General features: G+C 40.6%; 1 protein-coding gene across 1 annotated transcript in view; it reads left to right on the plus strand.

Annotated features, from left to right (window-relative positions):
- LOC129706855 (myosin phosphatase Rho-interacting protein-like) overlaps positions 1–20,423 on the plus strand; it is a 125,018-nt gene extending 104,595 nt beyond the window's left edge. Inside the window, exons 17-24 of the mRNA XM_055651427.1 lie at positions 1,630–1,777; positions 4,254–4,371; positions 5,716–5,875; positions 7,230–7,349; positions 9,360–9,446; positions 11,695–11,854; positions 12,332–12,417; positions 18,030–20,423. Of these exons, the coding sequence (XP_055507402.1) occupies positions 1,630–1,777; positions 4,254–4,371; positions 5,716–5,875; positions 7,230–7,349; positions 9,360–9,446; positions 11,695–11,854; positions 12,332–12,417; positions 18,030–18,089 (939 nt within the window). The 3' untranslated portion in view covers positions 18,090–20,423. The remainder of the gene's footprint in view (positions 1–1,629; positions 1,778–4,253; positions 4,372–5,715; positions 5,876–7,229; positions 7,350–9,359; positions 9,447–11,694; positions 11,855–12,331; positions 12,418–18,029) is intronic.
- The last annotated feature ends 398 nt before the right edge of the window (positions 20,424–20,821 follow it).

Here is a 20,821-nt window from a genome sequence, read left to right on the forward strand (position 1 = left end):
CCTTTTCCATCAGGACACCACGGCAATATATCCTCAGTTTATAGAGACACAAGAACTGCAGATGCTGGAATCTTGAGCAAAATGCAAAGTGCTGGAGGAACGTAACAGGTCAGGCAACATTTGTGGAGGGAATGTGCGACATCTGAAGAAGCATCCTAACTTGAAATATTGCTTGTCTATTTCCTCCACGAATGTTGTTTGACATGCTGAGTTCCTCCAGCACATTGTGTTTTATTATCCTCAGCTTTGTCTGCTTTTCTCTCTACCATTTACTGTTGTTCGGAGTTCTGCATGGGTCTGTGTGATTCTTATTGTTTCTATGTACTGTGTATTTTAAACTCCTAACAATAGTTTGTGGATTTATTTTGCCTGGAATGTTCTCTTGTGGATTATGAGTTATAGGATGATGTGGAGGCTTTGGAGAGAGTGCAGAACTTACCAATGTCTACTCTGTGTCCCATAGTTCTGCTCTAGCAGAACTACGGGTTAGAGTTCCCTGGTCGTTACCTTTCACTCCACCAGCCTCCGCATATTCACCACATTCAACATAATTCAATGTGATCCCACCACCAGTCCCATCTTCCCATCCCCACCTCTTTCTACAGAGATCACTCCCTCTGCAACTCCTCATCCCTTCTCACACAAAAACCATCCTCGCCCTAAGTACTTTCCCTTACAACTGCTGGAAATGTAACACCCGTCCCTATACCTCCTCCCTGACATCCATCCAGTGATCCCAGCACCCATTTCAGGTGAGACACAGATCACGTGCAACTCCTTCAATTTCATGTATTGCATTCATCTTTAAATTCACTGACGATACCAGTGTTGTTGAACAAATAACTGCTAACAACATTTCAGAATACAGATGCGAGATCATTAATCTGTTTGAGTGGTGTCAGACCAACAATTTTGCTCTCAATGTCAGACTCAAGTCCTGGCAACATCCTCATAAATCATCTTCTTCTTCTTGCATTTGAGGCAGCAGAACGCCCTCCAGGCACTGTAGCCAGTTCAATATGCTGTTGTTGAGGGCCGTGAGGTCTACCCCTCCACCGGGGGGGGTGGAGGACAACGCGGTCAAAAATGACGTGCTGCGCTGTTTGCTGGTCTGTTCCACATGCAGGCTGCTGATGAACGCAGCCCCCAGCGACACATGTTGGCGATGAACCGGCCGACCCCTGTACGGAGCTGGTTCAGGGCGACCCACTCTTTGCGGGGCAGGTCCAAACCGGGTGGGGCTGTGGTGTTCGGTGCAACAGTGAATTGAGGAAGTTGCGAAGTCTGTTCCCAGCTGGATCTCCATGCTCCGAGCATGTTGAAACTGGAGCCACAGTGGGTCGCTGTGTGACGGGAGAAGGGGCGACGAGATGACAGGCGTTGAGGTCCCAGTTGCTGCGAGTCCTGGGCGAGGTGGTGCAAAGGATGTTTGGCGTCCAATGAGGCTCATAAATCTTCTCGGCACTCTTTTCACCTTCACAACATATTTCTTATAGCAGCATGACCAAAACTGAACGCACTAATCCAAATGCGGCCTCGTTACCATCTTATACAACTCATAACATTCCAATATTCCTCAGTAAAAAATATGCGATGCTGTATTAACAGACCTGTATTCATTCCATTCAGGCAACTTGTGAGCGTGGTTTCACAGCAATGGAAGAATCCCATCAGAAGGTGATTGAGGAGCTGCAAAAACAGCACCAGCTGGAACTAGAGAATCTACAGCAGGAGAAAGATCGTCTTCTGGCTGAGGAAACTGCCGCAACTGTAGCTGGTAGAAACAGTTTACATATTTGTATCAGGATTTGAATTTGAATTCTTTTTGACAGGCATGATATTCTACAGATTTAAATCAGAATTCCGATTTTTTTTTTTGTTTTCCTAGAAATTAATCTGATTTTTCACTTCGACTAAACCTCGCCTCAACTACGAAACCTCGCCTCAACTAAACCTCCCACCTCACACCTAATCCCCGCCTCGATAAATCACTGCCTCTCTCCCGTGGGGAGGGGCTGCAGCTGCCGAGGGTGGGGGCTCAACGTCAGCGCAAGTGCGCCCCTCCCCTCCCACCACCTCTCGGGTAGTGTGCCTGCGCTGCTCTCCGTGCTCGGCCCCGCCCCCCTGGTTGGAGCTGCTCCGCTCACGTGCGATGCCGCCAACGGCCGGGGGGGGCCTAGAAATAGCGAGAGCGGGTGATAGGCAGCGATTAGTCGAGGCGCTGATTAGGTGTGAGGTGGAGTTACTCGTGAGGTGGGAGGTTTAATTGAGGGGCGAGCTTTATTGAGGTACGGGTTAGTTGAGGCGAGGTTTAAGTGTGAGAAGAAGTTTGGTATTGAGATATTGTCGAGGCGAGGGGTTTAGTGATGCGAGGGAATTAGTCGAGGTGTAGGTGAGGAGAAGTGAGCGTAGGTGAGAAGTGGGTGTCTGTGCTCCGGATGGGAGACAGATGTGCTGCTGAAGGAGACGAGACCACTGCCTTCAGTGGCAGAGGATTCCACAAATTCACAACTCTCTGGGTGAAAACGTTTTTTCTCATCTCAGTGCCAGGCAAAGAGACATTTCAGGTAACATTTTTTGTAAAGATTTTTTTTAGCTGTATGATGTCATTTATTGAAACATATAAGATTATTAAGGGTTTGGACACACGCTAGAGGCAGGAAACATGTTCCCAATGCTGGGAGAGTCCAGAACCAGGGGCCACGGTTTAATATGGGTAAGCCATTTAGAACAGAGATGAGGAAAGACTTTTTCACACAGAAATTGTGAATCTGTGAAATTCTCTGCCTCAGGCAGTGGAGGCTAATTCTCTGGAGGCTTTCAAGAGAGAGATAGAGGCTTTCAAGATAGAACTTTTAGCCTAAGAAGGGCCTGGCTAGACTCAAATGCCTAGACAAGATAGGAGCACATTAATCAGTGATAGTAGATGTATTTCAATGGATCTGATCTGCAGACATTCACCACTGGGTTTGATGAATCCCCTTGGCAATATTCCAGGGCCCCCCTTACTCCCTCTCCTGGCGGTGTCACTCCAGCCTTTCTAGTCAGATAGTTGAGTCAAGGGATATGGGGAGAAGGCAGGAATGGGGTTTAATTGTGGATGATCAGCCATGATCACAGTGAATGGCGGTGCTGGCTCGAAGGGTCGAATAGCCTACCCCTGCACCTATTGTCTATTTCATGAAATATATATCTTTTGGGGGTTATTTTACTGGTTATGTGTTAGAAAAATTCTAAGCTTCTGTTATGGAAACTACCAGCAGAATGTTTGGGAATCACTTTCAATTTCTTGAAAATGCAGGAGCTTCTGGGGGTATTGCCCCCTGAACCCCCACCGGGGCGCGGCCCCTGGCCGCTCTCCTGGACCCCCGGCCAATACTTGCAACTTTTTTTTTGGAGATGAATATCATGCCTGTTTTGAATAGTTAAATGATTCAAAATGTTCAATTTTTTGGGGGAGCTGTAAATACACGGTGATTCACTATTTGCAACTCCTGTCACTCATTTGCTCCGTTGCCATGGCGATTGTCTGAGGCTGAATTACAATGAATAATTACCGAATTACAATCAGTAATACAATTGATTAGGTAATAAATATCATGTCTCCAACTGCATATTCAGGCAATCTCTGCCCATTAATTTTTTTTCTCGGATACTCACAGAATTGCCTTTGTGATTTCTTTGTCACTAAACTATACATTACATGGTCATTTACAGTAGTTAACTATCCAACATATCTTTGGGATGTTGCGAGAAACTGGTCCACCAGGCGGAAACCCACGTGATGTGAAGAGAATGCAACTTCACATGTACATCTCCCTGGGTCAGAACTGAACCCAAGTCTTTGGGGCTTTACACACAGCAGCACCAACAGCTGCACCACCACGTGTCCTCTGTGATATCATCTGATTCTTCCCATTCAGATCAACTGAAATTTGATTTATTTGTGTTCCTTCGGCTCTGACCTCTTCCATGCATCCTCAATTTTAATTGCTCCGCCACTATTTTCAGCTAGCTAGACTCTATATGCTTGCACTGCCTTACTAAGACTTACCATCTTTCTACCCTTCTCCTTTTCAGATGTTCCTTAAAACGTATCATTTGACCAGGCTTTTGGTTTAGTATCCCTTTACTTAATCCTGTATCAAATTTTGTTTGAAAACACTACTGTGAAGTTGCGTGGGAATTTTTTGTGTTAAATAATTATACAAATTGCAGTTATACAATTTTTGTTGTCTCCTGTTTCTTCATAGCTATAGAAGCAATGAAGAATGCCCACAGAGAGGAACTGCAGAGAGAGTTGGAGAAAACACATCGGTCACAGATTAGTGGTATGAATGCAGATGTAGAGGATCTGGGCAAACAGCACAAGTAAGAGCTTGCTCATCAAAGCTTTTAGAAATTGTTAGCAAAATACTCTCGATGCCACTGAACTTTATTTGTATAATGTTTGCAATTCAATGCAAAAATAGTTACCAACATTGGTTACAGGTATCTCTGTTTCTCGCCTCTGATGTGAGTACTTGGGTCTGGTGAACGTTAGAAAGTCCATCCCAGTATCATGCCTGCAAAATAGAGAGTGCTAAAATCCTCAGCATTTATTAAGAGCTGAACAATATTAGCATTTTGAATCAATGACCATTCATCCTATCTCAGGTTAACAAACTGAAAAAATAGCTCACATTTTGCTGATCTAATCTCACTTGATTAAAGCATTAAAACATCAAATTCTGAAAACACCTAGCAGCTCAGGCAGCATCTGCAGAAAGAATTTGTGTCAGAAATGAGAAGGTGAGAACACTAAATAGTTATAAGTTACAGAGAAAATATGAAATGCTAACGATATTTCATTATTTCAGATTGCTATTACGATCTGTTATTTGAATTAACTTGAGCACCATGTCTATATTTGAAATTTTGAGCATTAATTTTTTTCTCTCTGTTCTAGTTCCAGATTAGAGTCCAGTTGCAATAACAAACTCAATTTTTATCTGTAGATTTTACAGTTTGCACATTGCTGTGATACCAGCATATAAAGTTCTCATTCAATCCATCCATACCATGATATCTGTCCGTAAATACATAATGACCAACCTATAGTGGCAGACTATCGTTCAAGGAATTGCTCCCTCTAGCCACTAAGAGAATACAAGGGGTGAGGAGATAGTGTTGTTTACACATGGGAGCACTCCACGAGACATTCAAAGCCTCCCGAAAGCTAAATATTCATAACACAGTCTTTTGATTAATAGTTTCTTTATTGTTGAAGAAAAACAGTAAGATATTCATTCAACCTTCTTCTTTGGCTTGTACACTTTAATCTTCGTCGAACTCCGTATGTGTCCACATGGCCGAAAGATATTCCTTCTCACCATGCTTCCTCCGTACTAACTAAAAAACTAACAGCTTCTGCGCAAGAATCCCAGCAGCATACACGCCTCCGACTACGTAATAAATCCCACACACATAATTACAGGCAGACAAAATTTAAAGGCAAATGCCATAATTTATGACACACAAAATTAAGCCAAATATTCACTACACAACCTGAGAAGGATTTTGTAGATTTTATAATATTATTATAATATTTTATATATATATGAATGTTTTACCGGGATGTGAAGTATTCTAGTGTTCTTTTAATGCTTGTCTGCTTTAATATTTTTTGTCTGATCTCACATTGATCATTTGTTTCTTTTATTCTCTAATTTACAGAGAGGAACTGGTCTCCATCCAACGGGAGCTGCAAGTTCTATCAGAACAGTACTCTCATAAATGTTTAGAAAATGCACACCTGGCCCAAGCTTTGGAGGCTGAACGGCAGGCACTTCGGCAGTGTCAGCGGGAGAATCAGGAGCTAAATGGCCATAACCAGGTAACGGTGAATGACATACTAGACAGCGCAGTATTCACATTGTTAGCAAGCAGGAACAATGGGAATTTCTGGAAACAAACAAAGTATTGGAGAAATTCACTGGATCGGACAGCATCTATGGAGGGAATGGATGGGCGTGTTTTGGATTGGGATCACTTCAGACTTATTGTATTGGAGGGGAAACTAGGAAAAGAAAGGTTAGAGTGGGAAAAAGCCTTGCAAGTGACAGGTAGATATAGCTGAGGGTATTTTAATTGGCAGGTGAGTGGTATAAGTGACAAAGACTAGAGATGAAAAGGACAGAAACGCGTGTTAGAGAAGATAATGAGAAGAGTAAAGCCAGAGGGATGTATACAGGTAAAGAAGAGGAGGTGGTGGGGAAAGAATGGTGTGGTAGCGGGGAACGATGGGTGTGCATTGGGGATGGGGGGGTGGGGGAGGGATAGAGGGGTTATTACTTAAAATTGGAAAATTCAATGTTCGTACCTTTCGGTTGTGAGCTGCCTAAGTGGAATATGAGGTGATGTTCATCCAGAGTTGTGTGGACTTACTCTGGCGAAGGAGGAGGCAAATGACATAAAGGCCAATCTGGGAAGCAGAGTTAAAAGGGTTTGCAACCAGGAGATCCAGCAGGTCTTGAGTGTTAGTGTTCACCCAAACAGTCACGTTCACACTTGATATCACAGATGGAAAGGAGGTCACATCAGGAGCACCAAATGCAGTAGATGAGGTTTGAAGTGATGCATGCACTCTGTCTCGTCTGGAATGGCTGCTGGGTCTCTGGATGGAGGTGAGGAAGAAAGTGTAAGGACAGTTGTTACATGTTCTGCAGTTGCAGGGTAAAGTACCGGAGAAAGGGGGAGTTTAGGTGGGAAGGGATGATTGAACCAAAGAGTTGCAGAGGGAGTGGTCTGTGCAGAAAGGGGTGTGGTAGAGAAGATGTGATGGTGGTGAGATCATGTTGAAGCTGATGAAAATGTCATAGAATTTTGTGTTGGATCCAGAGGCTGCTGGGCTGAAAGATGAGGACAAGGGGAACTCTATCCTTATTCCATCAGGAGGGAGGGGTAAGTTCTTTGTGTGTAATCTTTTCATCTATATCCCTGAAACAGGGAAAGGGAAAAACATCCAGAATTTTTATTCTTGAATATTTTGCAGCATTCCACCTCGAAACATGTGCATGTGTAAGGTGACTGCATCCATGCTCTATAACTAAGTAACTCTGTACTTAGCTTTTTTTCTAAACGTTTCAGATTTGCACTGGTTATAATAAGCATGTAGAATGATTATCCCATGTTATCACTAGATCCAGCTGTATTCTTCAAGCTACCTTTATGTTTCTTGTTCTTTACAGGATCTAAATAACCACTTGGCTGCAGAATTTGCCCGATTAAGGGTGCTGATTACTGGGGACGGGAAGGAAGGGGGTGCCGGCTCACCCCTCTCACTGGGGAAAGATGTCTACGAACTGGAGGTAAGGGCAGAGCCATAAAGAATCATTTCTCTTTGATTTGTTGACATTGCATGTCGTCTCTTTGTAACGGGTGCTTGGGGGTCTTCTCTCTCAACAAAGGACAACGTGAATGGCTGAGTAATTGCTATTTACATTTATTCACGAGAAGAAAAACTTCACATTTGTACATGGCCATAGAACATCCAACAGTACAGCACAAGAACATGCCGAACATGATGCCAAGACCTATCTGCTTATAACCTATATCCCGCCATCCCATACATATCCATATTCCTATCCAAAAGTCTTTTAAATGCAACATATTTATCTGCTTCAACCATCACCCTCAGCAGTCCGTTCTGGGCACTCACCACTCTGTGCAAAGAAAACTTCGCCCGGCACATGTTTTTTAACCTTTGTCCCTCTCCCCTTAAAGCTATGGCCTCTAGTATTTGATTTTTGCATCCCGGGAAAGATTCTAACTGTCTCACAATTTTATATATTTTTATCAGGTCTTCCTGTAACCTCTGTCAAGCCTCTCCCTATAGTGCAGGCTCGAAGGGCCGAATGACCTACTCCTGCACCTATTTTCTATGTTTCTATAACCAAACTGTATAATTTGACAACCTTCCTCACAGTCCACGACCACAGCAAACTTGGTGTCATCTGCAAACTTACTAATCAATCCATCTACATTTATATCCAAGTCATTTATATATATCACGAACAGCCGTCCCAGCGTAGACTCCACTGTTCACAGACATCCGGCCTGAATATTGTTCTTTCACCTTTGTCTTCTATCCAATTCTGAATCCATACAGCAAAGTCGCTATTAATCCTGTGCATCTGAATCTCCTGGATCAGCCTACCATTTTATCAAATGCCTTACTAAAATTCATTTGGACAACATCCACTGCTCAACCCTCATCGGGCACCTTTGTCATCTTCTGAAAAAACCCAATGAAGTTATTTAGACATGATCTGCCATGTACAAAGCCAAGCCTATGGGACTTTGCCTGTGGCCAGAGAAGATGTAAAGATCTTTGTGAAAGCTCCCACAATCTCCTCCCTTGCCTCTCTCAATAACCGGGGAATAATCCCATCCGGTCCTGGGGATTTATCCACCTTAATGCTATTCAAGAGCCCCTACCCCACCACCTCCTCAATCTCAAACTTCCCTTGCATATTAGTATTTACCACAATGTCCTTCATTTCCTACTCCTTGGTGAAAACAGATGCAAAGCAATTATTTTGTACCTCTCCTACATCCCTAGACTCTAAGCACAAATTCCCTCCTTTATCGATGAGGAGTCCTCCCTTCGATCTGGTTATGATCTTTATTTTTAATATAGGTATTAAACGCTTTGGGATTTTCTTTAATCCAATTTGCCAAAGGCATTTCATGTACTTTTGGCCCTTCTAATGGCCTGCTTCAGTTCTTTCTGCCTTTTGTTTATATTCCTCAAAGGCCCAATCTGATTCCAACCTCTTAAACCTTGTATGTGCTCCCTTTTTCTTTTTGACTAAATTTACAATCACTTTGGTCATCCAAGGTTCCCTTACTTTGCCCTCGTTATGTATCCAGAAACATTTGTGATCTGAACATCGATCAACTGGCATTTAAAAATCTCCCACCTGTCAGATGTGGACTTACCCAATAACAATTGTTCTCAGTGTAACTAGGGGAGAATACGTGTTCGGCACAGACTAGAAGGGTCGAGATGGCCTGTTTCCGTGCTGTAATTTGTTATATGGTTATATGGTATCCTCCTGTGCTCCTGCCTAATAGCATTTCAGTTAGCCTTATTCCAAATTAGCACCTTCCCCCAAGTTCCAACCTTCTCCCTCAAAAAAAATTAAAAGTTATAGTCATGATCACCATCCCCAAAATGCTCACCTACATCATCACCCAAACTGTTTACGCAATTTCTTTCTTTCTGTTTGTTGAAGTACTTTGAGTCACTCTCAACATTTGTCAATTTGGAAAAATGTAAAAACTCTGATAAGCTTTCTAACTTGGTAAATTTGCAGGTTTTATTGCGGGTCAAAGAATCTGAAATCCAGTATCTGAAGCAGGAGATTAATTCTCTAAAGGATGAACTACAGTCTGCACTGAGGGTGAGTGAACACACATGTGCAACAAATAACTAGGTAAAAGTAGAGTTTTATCACATCCCAAATGTTGTGATCTTCGCTTTACAAGGCCTAATGCAACACATCATTATTACAAGGGTCAAAAATGTGCAGAAATACGGAGAAACTAGAACTGCTTTCTCTGAAAATAGAAATGAGGGTTGGATTTGAATTGTTCAAAATGTAAATGGGATGGATGATGCAGATTCAAAGACACGTGATATAGAAGCTAATTATAAAAATATTTCACACATGATAATATTTATATGAAGTACTTTGCTGCAGATGGTGATTTATAAATTGTTCAGACAGTAATTAACCATTTAAACAAATATTATGAGAGCTTGAATAAAAGAGATAGCAATAGAAAGTAGAAAAATAGAATTCGTAAATCTGTCTCAGGAGGGACCTAAATGCAGCATTGGGAAGAAGGGTTAAATGGTGTATGCTTGTGCTAAAATACACTTGATGGCATGGTGGCCGTTGTTTCAATTATGTACAGTGCTCTCCATAATGTGTTGGACAAAGACCCATCATTTATTTATTTGCCTCTGTACTCCACAATGTGAGATCTGTAATAGAAAAAAAATCACATATGGTTAAAGTGCACATTGTCAGATTTTATTAAAGACCGTTTTTATACATTTTGGTTTTACCATGTAGAAATTGTGGTTATACAGTCATCGTCCGTCCCCGTCCCCCCCCCCCCCCCCCCATTTCAGGACACCATAATGTTTGGGACACATGGCTTCACAGGTGTTTGTAATTGCTCAGGTGTGTTTAATTCCCTCCTTCATGCAGGTATAAGAGAGCTCTCAGCACCTAGTCTTTCCATCACCTTCGGAAACTTTTATTGCTGTTTATCAACATGAGGAGCAAATAAAACTGATAGAGACATCAGCCAAACCTTAGGCTTACCAAAATCAACTCTTTGGAACATCATTAAAGAGAGCACTGGTGAGCTTACTAATCGCAAAGGGACTGGCATGCCAAGGAAGATCTCCACAGCTGATGACAAAAGAATTCTCTCTGTAATAAAGAAAAATCCCCGAACACCTGTCCGACAGATCAGAAACACTCTTCAGGAGTTGGGTGTTGATTTGTCAATGACCACTGTCCACATGAGACTTCATGAACAGAAATACAAAGGCTACACTGCAAGATGCAAACCACTGGTTAGCTGCAAAAATAGGATGGACAGGTTTCAGTTTGCCAAGAAGTACTTAAAAGTCCAACCACAGTTCTGGAAAAAGGTCTTGTGGGCAGTTGAGACGAAGATTAACATATCAGAGTGATGGCAAGAGCAAAGTATGGAGGAGTGAAGGAACTGCTTAAGATCAAAAGCATACCACCTCATCTGTGGAACACGGTGGTGGGGGTGTTATGGCCTGGGCATGTATGGCTGCTGAAGGTACTGACTCACTTATCTTCATTGATGATAAAACCGCTGATGGTAATAGCATACTGAATTCTGAAGTGTATAGACACCTTATCTGCTCAAGTTCAAACAAATGCCTCAAAACTCATTGACCGGTCGTTCATTCTACAGCAAGACAATGATCCCAAACATACTGCTAAAGCAACAAATGTATTTTTCAAAGCTACAAAATGGTAATTTCTTGAGTGGCCACGTCAATTACCTGATCTGAAACCAATTGATCATGCCTTTTATATGCTGAAGAGAAAATTGAAGGGGACTAGCCCCCAAAACAAACATAAGCTAAAGATGGCTGCAATACAGGCCTGGCAGAATATCACCAGAGAAGGAACCCAGAACTGGCGATGTCCATGAATCGCAGACTTCAAGCAGTCATTGCATGCAAAGAATATGTAACAAAATACCAAACACGACTACATTCATTTACATGACATTGCTGTGTCCCAAACATTATGGTGCCCTGAAATGGGGGACGACTATGTATAAACACTGCTGTAATTTCTACATGGTGAAATCAAAATGGCCTTTATTAAAATCTGACAATGTGCACTTGAACCACGTGTGATTTTTTTTCTATTACAAATCTCAAATTGGGGAGGACAGAGACAAATAAATAAATGATGTGTCTTTGTCCCAAACATTATGGAGGGTACTGTGACTACAAAATCAGCGCTGTAAGAATGTCTGATATTTTCCATGATGTTAACTTTTCTTTTAGAAGGCACCCTGTGCAATTTTCATTCTTGCATGCTTTACTAAATCAGTCAATTTAATGACATCTTTTTACATTTTAAGGACAAAAAATATGCTACAGATAAGTATAAAGGTATCTACACTGAACTGAGCATTGTTCGAGCAAAGGCTGATTGTGATGTCAACCGACTGAAAGAACAACTCAAAGTTGCCACTGAAGCCATGGGAGAGAAGATAATAGACTGTGGTGTTGCTGGCTATGGTAAAGATTGCAGAGTTTACTTTATTTCAAAATTCGAAGGCATTATTTGAATAGGGTAGAGGTGCGGCCTAAATCCTGAACATTAATTTTCTCTGGCCAATTTCAAAGATGTTTAAAAGGGATAATACATTTACTTTTTAAGTAAATAATATGTAGGGAGACTGGGAGCTTGGATTTAACAGAAGCTGCCATGGATAATAATAAGCGACTATTCTCAGTGGATAAATTAGCTTCCCCATTTTGCCCTTGTATTCTTCCCACACACTTTGTTGTTGTGCCTGTGTGATGTGGTACCATCACAGTCACGAGTGTTCCAAGCTCATATTTTTCATTCTTGACAGAAGCATTTCAAAATGTTACAAGCTGCATCATTCAGCAGACCTATTGACTCTAATGCTAGATTGATATTTCAACACTGCAATGATCTCAGATATTTATGTCTGCTTTTCTTTTTTTGTTTCAATCTGCCACTACCAGACATCATGAAATCAAAAAGTAATCCTGATTTTTTGAAGAAGGACAAGCTGAACTCTGGCAGGTCGATGAGGAATTTGCGGTCAAAAGTGAGTATTAGAGAAATCGCGAGAAACTGGCTCTTGAGCTGCTGGGCAGAGACACACAAAACTACTGATCACCTGTCCTCTTTAATATGAACAATGATTATTATCCAGTTAAAAATAACAAAGCTGTATCTGTGGCATCCGCAAAGATTGGAAAAAATTGTATCTTGTTATGTAAATCCACCGGTATATTTCACTCAGGAATTTGAGCAATTGTGGGTAAATTTCAGTGTTGGCTTTCCTAAATATATCTTGCTGTCTTTGAAAAGATTTCATGGTCCTTGGGTTATTTATTATTTCGACTGATCCTCTGCGAGTCTGAATGTCTGTGCTTGATCATCATCCCTCACACGCATCTTTGTGCATCCCAAATTTCCCCAAAATATGATTTTGAAATTCGGAATTTTTGTAAGCTTTTTGTTTGGATTACAGTGTGTCAGCCCTAGTTCTAGAGCTGCCTGTGGTCTGACCCACTCTCAGCTTCATGAAATTCCTGTTTAAAGGCCATTCATTTGGCAATATTGCCTTGATAAGTTGGTTTATTTACTGTATTCATACTGCCATGAGTCTGCTATGACATCATGATTTTATGAAAATAAATATTGCCTACCAATCTATAAGATTCCAAGTAAAAAGAATGCTCCAAAATTTAGTTTAGTTTCAATTTAGTTTAGTTTCGAGATACAGCGCGGAAACAGGCCCTTTGGCCCACCGAGTCCGCACCGACCAGCGATCCTCGCACATGTACACTACCCCACACACACTAGGGACAATTCCCATTTATACTAAGCCAATTAACCTACAAACCTGTATGTCTTTGGTGTGTGGGATGAAACCGAAGATCTCGGAGAAAACCCATGCGGTCACGGGGAGAACGTACTGACGAGTACCCATAATCACCATCAAATCCGTGTCCCTGGCGCTGTCAGGCAGCAACTCTACTGCTGTGCCACCGTGTTGCCGACTCAGTGGTGAGAGAAGGATGATGATCTTTCACAAAAACTAGAAAAAGTTAGAAATCACTTTATTAGCCAAGTATGTTTGCAACATACGAGGAATTTGATTTGCCATACAGTCATACCAATAAAAAAACAAGTCACACAAAATATATTTTACCATAAACATCCACCACAGTGACTCCTCCACATTCCCCACTGTGGTGGAAGGCAAAAAAAAGTTAAATCTCTTCCCTACTTGTTCCCTACTCTGGGTCTCGAGCCTTCCTTTGACGGGACGATCTTGACTCCAATAGTCAGCGGTCGGGCCCTCCGCGTCAGGGCGATCAAGCTCCCACATCGGGGGGATCTCAGTTCCCCTGTGCCGGGCGATCTGACCCCGGGTTCTCTGTGTCCCACCTGAACTTGCATCCATTTCGCTTCCACCCATATTCCTTTCTCTGGCTTCACAATTCCGTTTATCTGTCCTTATTTCACACTCTGTGTCTTTTCATCTCTGGCCTTTGTCCAACCACCTATCAAAAACCCTCCTCGCCTGTATCCACCTATCATCTGCCAGGCTTTGTCCTGCCTCTCCTCTCTTCCAGTTTTCTTCCCCCCTCCCCCTCCCACCACAATCAATTTGAAGAAGGTTCTCGACCAGCACTGTGTCTTTTTTCTTTGTCATATCATCCTAAATGCTCATCTTTTTTTTAAATGGTGCCCTTGTCCTCGATTCCCTGCAAAGGAAAACATCAACTATCCTGTCAGGTCCATAAGAATTTTATATGTTTCAATGAAATGAGCAATATTGGAAAAATGAGTTGCTTATTTTGGTAGGAATGACAGAAAAATAATGTGCATATATTTTTAGATATTAAGGAATCAAAGCATACGGGCATTTGACTGGAAAGGAGACAGATTAGAGGCGCAGCATGATTTTAGTGCATAAATGAGCAAGCTACTATTGCTTTTAATTCTTCGAGATTGGGAGAAATTTTAAGAACATAAAAAAAACTTCTAAAAGTCCAGTTAACTTTCTCATTCGAGTCTCTCAGATTGTTCATTAGTGACACCACTGTTCTAAACCTAACTGCCATTGTATACTTAATGAAGCTTTACTGCAGCAGTTACATTTTAAACGGATGTAAAGCTGTAGGTTACAGGGTATGCCTTTGACTTGTATTTTTCTTTATCCAACAAGAAAGCAAATATTGTCTGCATTTAAAAGATCAATTGCTTTTCCTGTTTCCACTGGTTCTCAATATTTTTCTCCATGTTTTTCGTCAAACAGTCTGTAATAGAATGGGTCACATGGTAAAGATGAATGATGCAAGTGTCACGTTTGCTATTATGTAGGTATCAGGATGGTTAAATGCCCCATTTTGCATGCATATCAATTTTTCTCAAAGATCTTGCCTTGCCCCTGGTACTCTGTGGTCACCCAAATATAATGGTGACTTTTTTGCTTACTGGAAATCGGGAGAATGGAGAGTAGAAATAGATTTGTGCCATTAAGTTGCGGAAATGTCTAATCTTATTATTAATCATGTCATCCAGTTGTAGATTACATGAGTTGGTGGTCATTTTCAAGACTCTAGGCAGATAATGACCTAAATTCAGTTGGCCTTTTCTTCCCTTACTATTCTCTCGACAGAGGTCAAGTAAAGGTTTGTGGCAGAATTGAAAAAGCTTTTGGGTTCCCATTGGTTATACCAAAAAATTATGATCCTCAATTATCTCTCCAATGCTTTCCATATATTTCCCACAACCTTTGCTCCATTGGCCCTATGTTTCTAATAAATCACCATTCCGTATAAAAAAATTGTGAAACCATTCGCCTTTCCATGGCATTCCATTAGCTTATGTTTCTGCTGTCTTGAAGACATCAGTAGGGTTTACTTTATCTATTCTATTAAGAAGTTTGAATAATACTTCCTCAGCCTTCGGGTAAACAAGATCTTCCATCTCTCCTTCTGGTGGATGTCCTAACTTTTGTCATACTTTTCTACAAAGCTTGCTACCTTTCTTCCGTATTATAGGTATGACACTATCAGTGTCCCCATTTAGATTCATCATCACTGTCTCGGAGTTCAACTGTTTCTTCGGTTTCCAAAAAAACACCAGCCTTTATTTTATAGCCACATGCTCGATTATTAGAGCCAGGATGTTTAGGGACTAAAAAACTCTGAAATAGGCAGGCAAAAAGGCATAATAAAATTACAAAAAAGGCACGAAAAAAACATTTACTGACAATAAAAAGGCATGTATTTCCACCACCAAAATATGGTTAAAAATTACAATATAATGGTACACTACTTTAAATGACCAAAGTTGCCTGCTTGCACATAATTATTAGCATATTTTTCAAATTATCTGGTGTTAAACTATGCCGTCTGTCAGACAGAATATGCTTCAATTGTGAAAAACGTCTTTCTACCTCAACTGAGGACACTGGTGCATACCCGAAACAAACAACAGACTCTATATTCATGTTGATATCTTGTGCATTGCAACTACCTTTGAGAACTTTGGCTATGTTTTTGATTTCTTCAAGATCTTTGTTAGCTAAATTCACTCTCTCACATTTTCCTTGCATGTCTTTACTTACATCGCCAGGAACAGTACGAATATCGTCAGTTACGTTGTTGAAAACCTGCAAGTTATTCTAATATTTTGCCACGTTTCTCAAGGGAAGTGATAACTTGTGGGAAGTTTGCAAAATTGGAAGCAATAAATAGATTTTGGAGAAGACGGAACCAGCGGGCAGCTGCACGAACGAATGGTGGCGCCCCCGGTGGTGGTAATTTATACTATGTTGACACAATAATAATAACTAATATTAATGTGTTAACATAGAAAATGTAATTGTAAGCACAGGACAACTGGAGAAAATAGCACGATATTTTAGCAAAACTGCAAATAAAGGCTGATTTAGGCACCCGATTGTGAAAAAGGCATTATCTTGGTGAAATCGTCAAAAAATACATGAAAAGGCACCTGGCATTTATAGCAAAATCCTGGCTCTAATTATTAGTATCAGTGAGCCAGCTACCAGTACTCCTAGATTTTATTATGAAGCTTCACTCCAATTATTTCTAATGTCTGCTTTCATTGCCTGGTATTTGTCCACTCTCAGTACTTGCTATTCAGCTTCCAATCTTCAGATTTTGTAGAAATGACATAGATGTTTTTACCTGTTCATATCACAAAGTAATTGTTGATCAGTGGTGCCAAACTTTTTGAGAGGTCAAGACTGGAAAAACAGATTAGTTGAACCATATTTTATTTAGTCAGGTACATATAGATCTTTGCTCCCCAACGGGTGCTGGGCACCGGCAGCAGCCGCCACGCGAGCACTGGAGTGCCCCTCCCTCCCGGAGTGTCCCATCCTGCCTTGCAACTGCATTGTGACGTCACTCTGGGTTTTTTTCCGAAATTGGTGAGTTTTCAGGCTGTTTTTAAAACTTGAAACAATTAAAAAGTTCAGAAATATAGGTGGGAATGCGACGGGAAGATGTCTATCGCCTTGACGGGTAAAATGTGAGTAGGATGTGTGGAAATGGGAAGGCTGTGGCCTAGCGTTTGGAAGAAAATAGGAAAATTAACCAGATTTGCGCGCGCGCGCGCACACACACACACACACACACACACACACACACACACACACACACACACACACACACACACACACACACACACACACACACACAACAAAGAGTCTTGTGCATATCTCCTTCTCAGAGACTAAAAATTCCTTTATTAATGGAAGTTACTTTCTTGAGGACCTTGGGCTGAATTCAGATTATTAATCTGGTGTTATTTGCTAAACATGTTGCACCCCAGCATTATAAAAAGGATGGAATAATTTATAATATTTATAAATTATTTCATAAATAAATGATTAATTAGTGCATTCACGTTGACCAGCCTGGTGTTCAAAGTTCAGTATGTACATGAAAGGAAGCCAAACCAACCAGTCCTATCTCCTTTCTACTCATCCCTCGTTGCTAAGTTGAAGGTTCTGGAATGGGCAGAAGGAAATATCTCATTGTTGGCTATTGTGAACTACCTGCAGAACATGTTGTAGATGTATTGAGGAATAGTTAAACTAATGCCATGTGATTGCATTTGCAGAACTACATCACCTTGATCTTAGATCAAGCTCTTCCCCCAATAAGAGTTCATATTTTCAGCCTTCATACAATCAAACTTGCATCTGGATATATTTAGTTTAAAGGTGCAATAACACATGAAAACAATTATGTACAATGTATTTCAGTGGAGCAAATGTGATTCTTTCCATGTTGTGAAAAAAAACTGACATCAGTTGCAGGTTCCACAATAAATTGAGATTTCATTCGTGGCTCTTGAACTGTGGATGCAGAATGATTGAACTACATCATGCATGATTTTGGCAGTCATTAATATTTATAGAAACATACTTCATGCAAGCTGTTATCATGGTTTTGGAATGGAGGGAACTGATGCATGTTATAAGTAAACCACATTAATTGTGGATGAATGTTCACTGGCTATTCACTTCCCTCACCAGTAGCCATGAATCACAATAATTAACCACAAATGACGACAAAATCCAGTTCATATTACAGGTAATACAAAGCCTTCTTTGTTTTAAAAGAGATATAACAATTAACGGCCTTTTTTTTCTCTTTACAGAGCCTGAAAGAAGGCCTTACAGTGCAAGAACGAATGAAACTGTTTGAACCCAAGGATTAGGAAATGAATGCCACATCATTGGCTCAGGCCTAATCTGCACCTCAAATTAAAGAAACTGCCTCACTGTAACAAATATTAATCCTTCATAGAACAATCATTTGGTTCTTTCTGACTTTGCACTTCAGTCATTAATGTGAGCATGTAATATATTCAAGTTCGTAAGCTTCACTCTGGTTGCACAATCTATGTTGTTAACTAGAAAGAATTCTCTCAAGTAACCAGATTTTTAAAAACAGACGTTTTGACCTTTCTGTACTATTAGAAAAGTACATTCTGTATTATTCCCTACCAAAACAAGTGTGATTTTGCTGTTCTTTGCATCTTTTTATTATTCAGACAGAAAACAAATGGTCAGATAGCCATTAGGTGCAGGCTGAGGGCTTCGATTTTTGTGAAGCAGCAAAACTTTTCTAACTTTCTCAGGTCCTTTTCTTATTCATGTGCCAATAGACGATCCAGATCAAGGCCATAAGCTAACAAGAGTATTGAAGAGGCAGCCGGTCACACTTTTTTAATATAATTATATTGGGCAAAAGAGCAGTTCCAGTCATTTGTCTATTTTTCTTGGATAGCAGCGTAAACATTCCTGCCAATATATATGGATCTACTACAGAGATATGCTTTTACACCGACATTAGGAGAGATTAGCAGTACCTGGAAATAGAAGCATTGAAATAGGGGAGAAAAGACTCAAATAGAACGTGGAGACAGCGAATGGGGAAGCCACAAAAGATCCAGTATTGCTTTCAATGGCTTACAGCGACAGAGACCCAGGTTCAATCCTGACTACCGTGCTGTCTGTGTGGAGTTTGTATGTTCTCCCTGTGCCTGCGTGAGTTTTCTCTGGGTTCTCCGGTTTCCTCCCACAAAGACGTGCAGGATTGTAGGTTAATTAGCTCCTAGTGTGTAGGATTAAAAAATGGATAACATAGAACTAGTGTACGGGTGATCAATAAATAGTTGGTCTGGACTCGGTAGATGGATCTGGTTCCATGCTGTATCTCTAAAAAAGTGTGGGATTGGGATGAGGACACTATTTGTTTCCGAGTCAAAATTTAGGGGATTTGTTTTTAATTAATTCACAACATAGATTATCACTGCCTGTATTTATTGTTCTTTCCTGGCTGGGTATGTGAAGATAGTTTAATTGGGGCAGTCTATGCTGCAGTAAAATTTTAATTGTTTTGTTGTCGGTACCTATGACAATTAAATAATCTTGATTATGTAATTAAGAAATTTTCAGAGCTGTAGGTAGAAAAATTCCATGATTTTGACCCTGAAACAAAGGAACAATATATTTTCAAGTTGTGGAACCGAGGAGATGTATCAATTAGCTGTGTTTTCAAATGCTGATGTGCCTGATTTTCTCAGTAGTAATGATACAGCATTAGGGGACCTAGTAGACAATGCCTTGATGGTATTGTAATGAACTGGGCTTGATATACTGATGGAGAGTCTAAACATTTAGGATATTGAATGGTGCGCCAAAGCAGTGTTTTGTCATTTCTATCAAACTACGGTTGAGGCAAATCTTATTTGTTGCATAGCATTCCAACACATGATAATGCCACCGAATGACGGGCAGCAGTCATTAAATGTTTTTTTGTGGCAAATGGTGCACCATTGAATGGTGCAAGTGTTAATTACTTATGCCTGAATGTCGTCCAGAGCTTTGTGTATGTGCGTGGACTGCATCATTATCTGAGGATTTGCATATGGGAATGAAAACTGCAATATATATTCACCTTCAATATGGAGAGAAGCACCTGTAGATGGCTGGGCATTTGAAGTGACCTACCTACAGTAATGTCTGAGGCCCAACAAGTGCAATTCAATTCCTTTGTGCCAAGTATGACTTCACCCAGTTAAGTGATTTCACCAATCATCAAATGATTTAAATGTTAAATTTCTTTAGCAATGTTTGGCTACACTAATTGAAAGTAAAGCATTTCAATCTGGCAATGTTATGCTGCAATGCATTAGCACGTGGTAAATTTATTGTCATGAAATTTTTTTTGCTGCATAGAAGAAAAGGACAATCACCATTATTCCATAATCGCTGTTATATAATCTAGCTAAACTGACAGACACAATGACGCAATGGGATAGTCATTGGGAGCAACATTTTTACTTCTGTGCTGTGTTCGGTGGGCTGGTGCACGAGTTGAGTAATATATGATGTGTGATGTTCTTTATGTGAGAGTGCTTGACCCCAAGAAGCACCCGAACAACATCTGGGGCTGAGATGCTTTACTTCCAACAACCGCATTCATTTTTTCTCTGAATGTGTGCATAGTAGAAAGAATGCAAAATAAAAATGAAAACTATTGTTCATTTGAGGTTGTTCCTTTAAATCATTACTCTCCAGCACACAATTCTTTAATTACTAAACACAAAAGCCATACACCATTGATGTATCACTAAGCTTCCACAAAATAAACTGGACGAACATGCATCAACCCTGATGTTGGAACTTGTCTTAAGTATTGTTATACTATAACAGAAAATTCTACACATACTATGTTGTGCTTGTGACTTATTTATGGAAGCACTGCTTTTCAGTGTTCAGGTGTTCTTTCTTCCTATCCAGACACCACTGATTTATTGGTGCTTGCAGTACATTTCCTGTGGCCTGAGGCAGTGATTTTTGAAAGAACACCTGCAGAAATTGTGCGAGAGGGATAAATAAATAAATTGAATCTTAGTGCTTCTAAACGTTCGTGTTTTTTTGC

Source organism: Leucoraja erinacea, chromosome 20, assembly GCF_028641065.1.
Source record: "Leucoraja erinacea ecotype New England chromosome 20, Leri_hhj_1, whole genome shotgun sequence".
Classification (NCBI taxonomy): Eukaryota; Metazoa; Chordata; class Chondrichthyes; order Rajiformes; family Rajidae; genus Leucoraja; species Leucoraja erinaceus.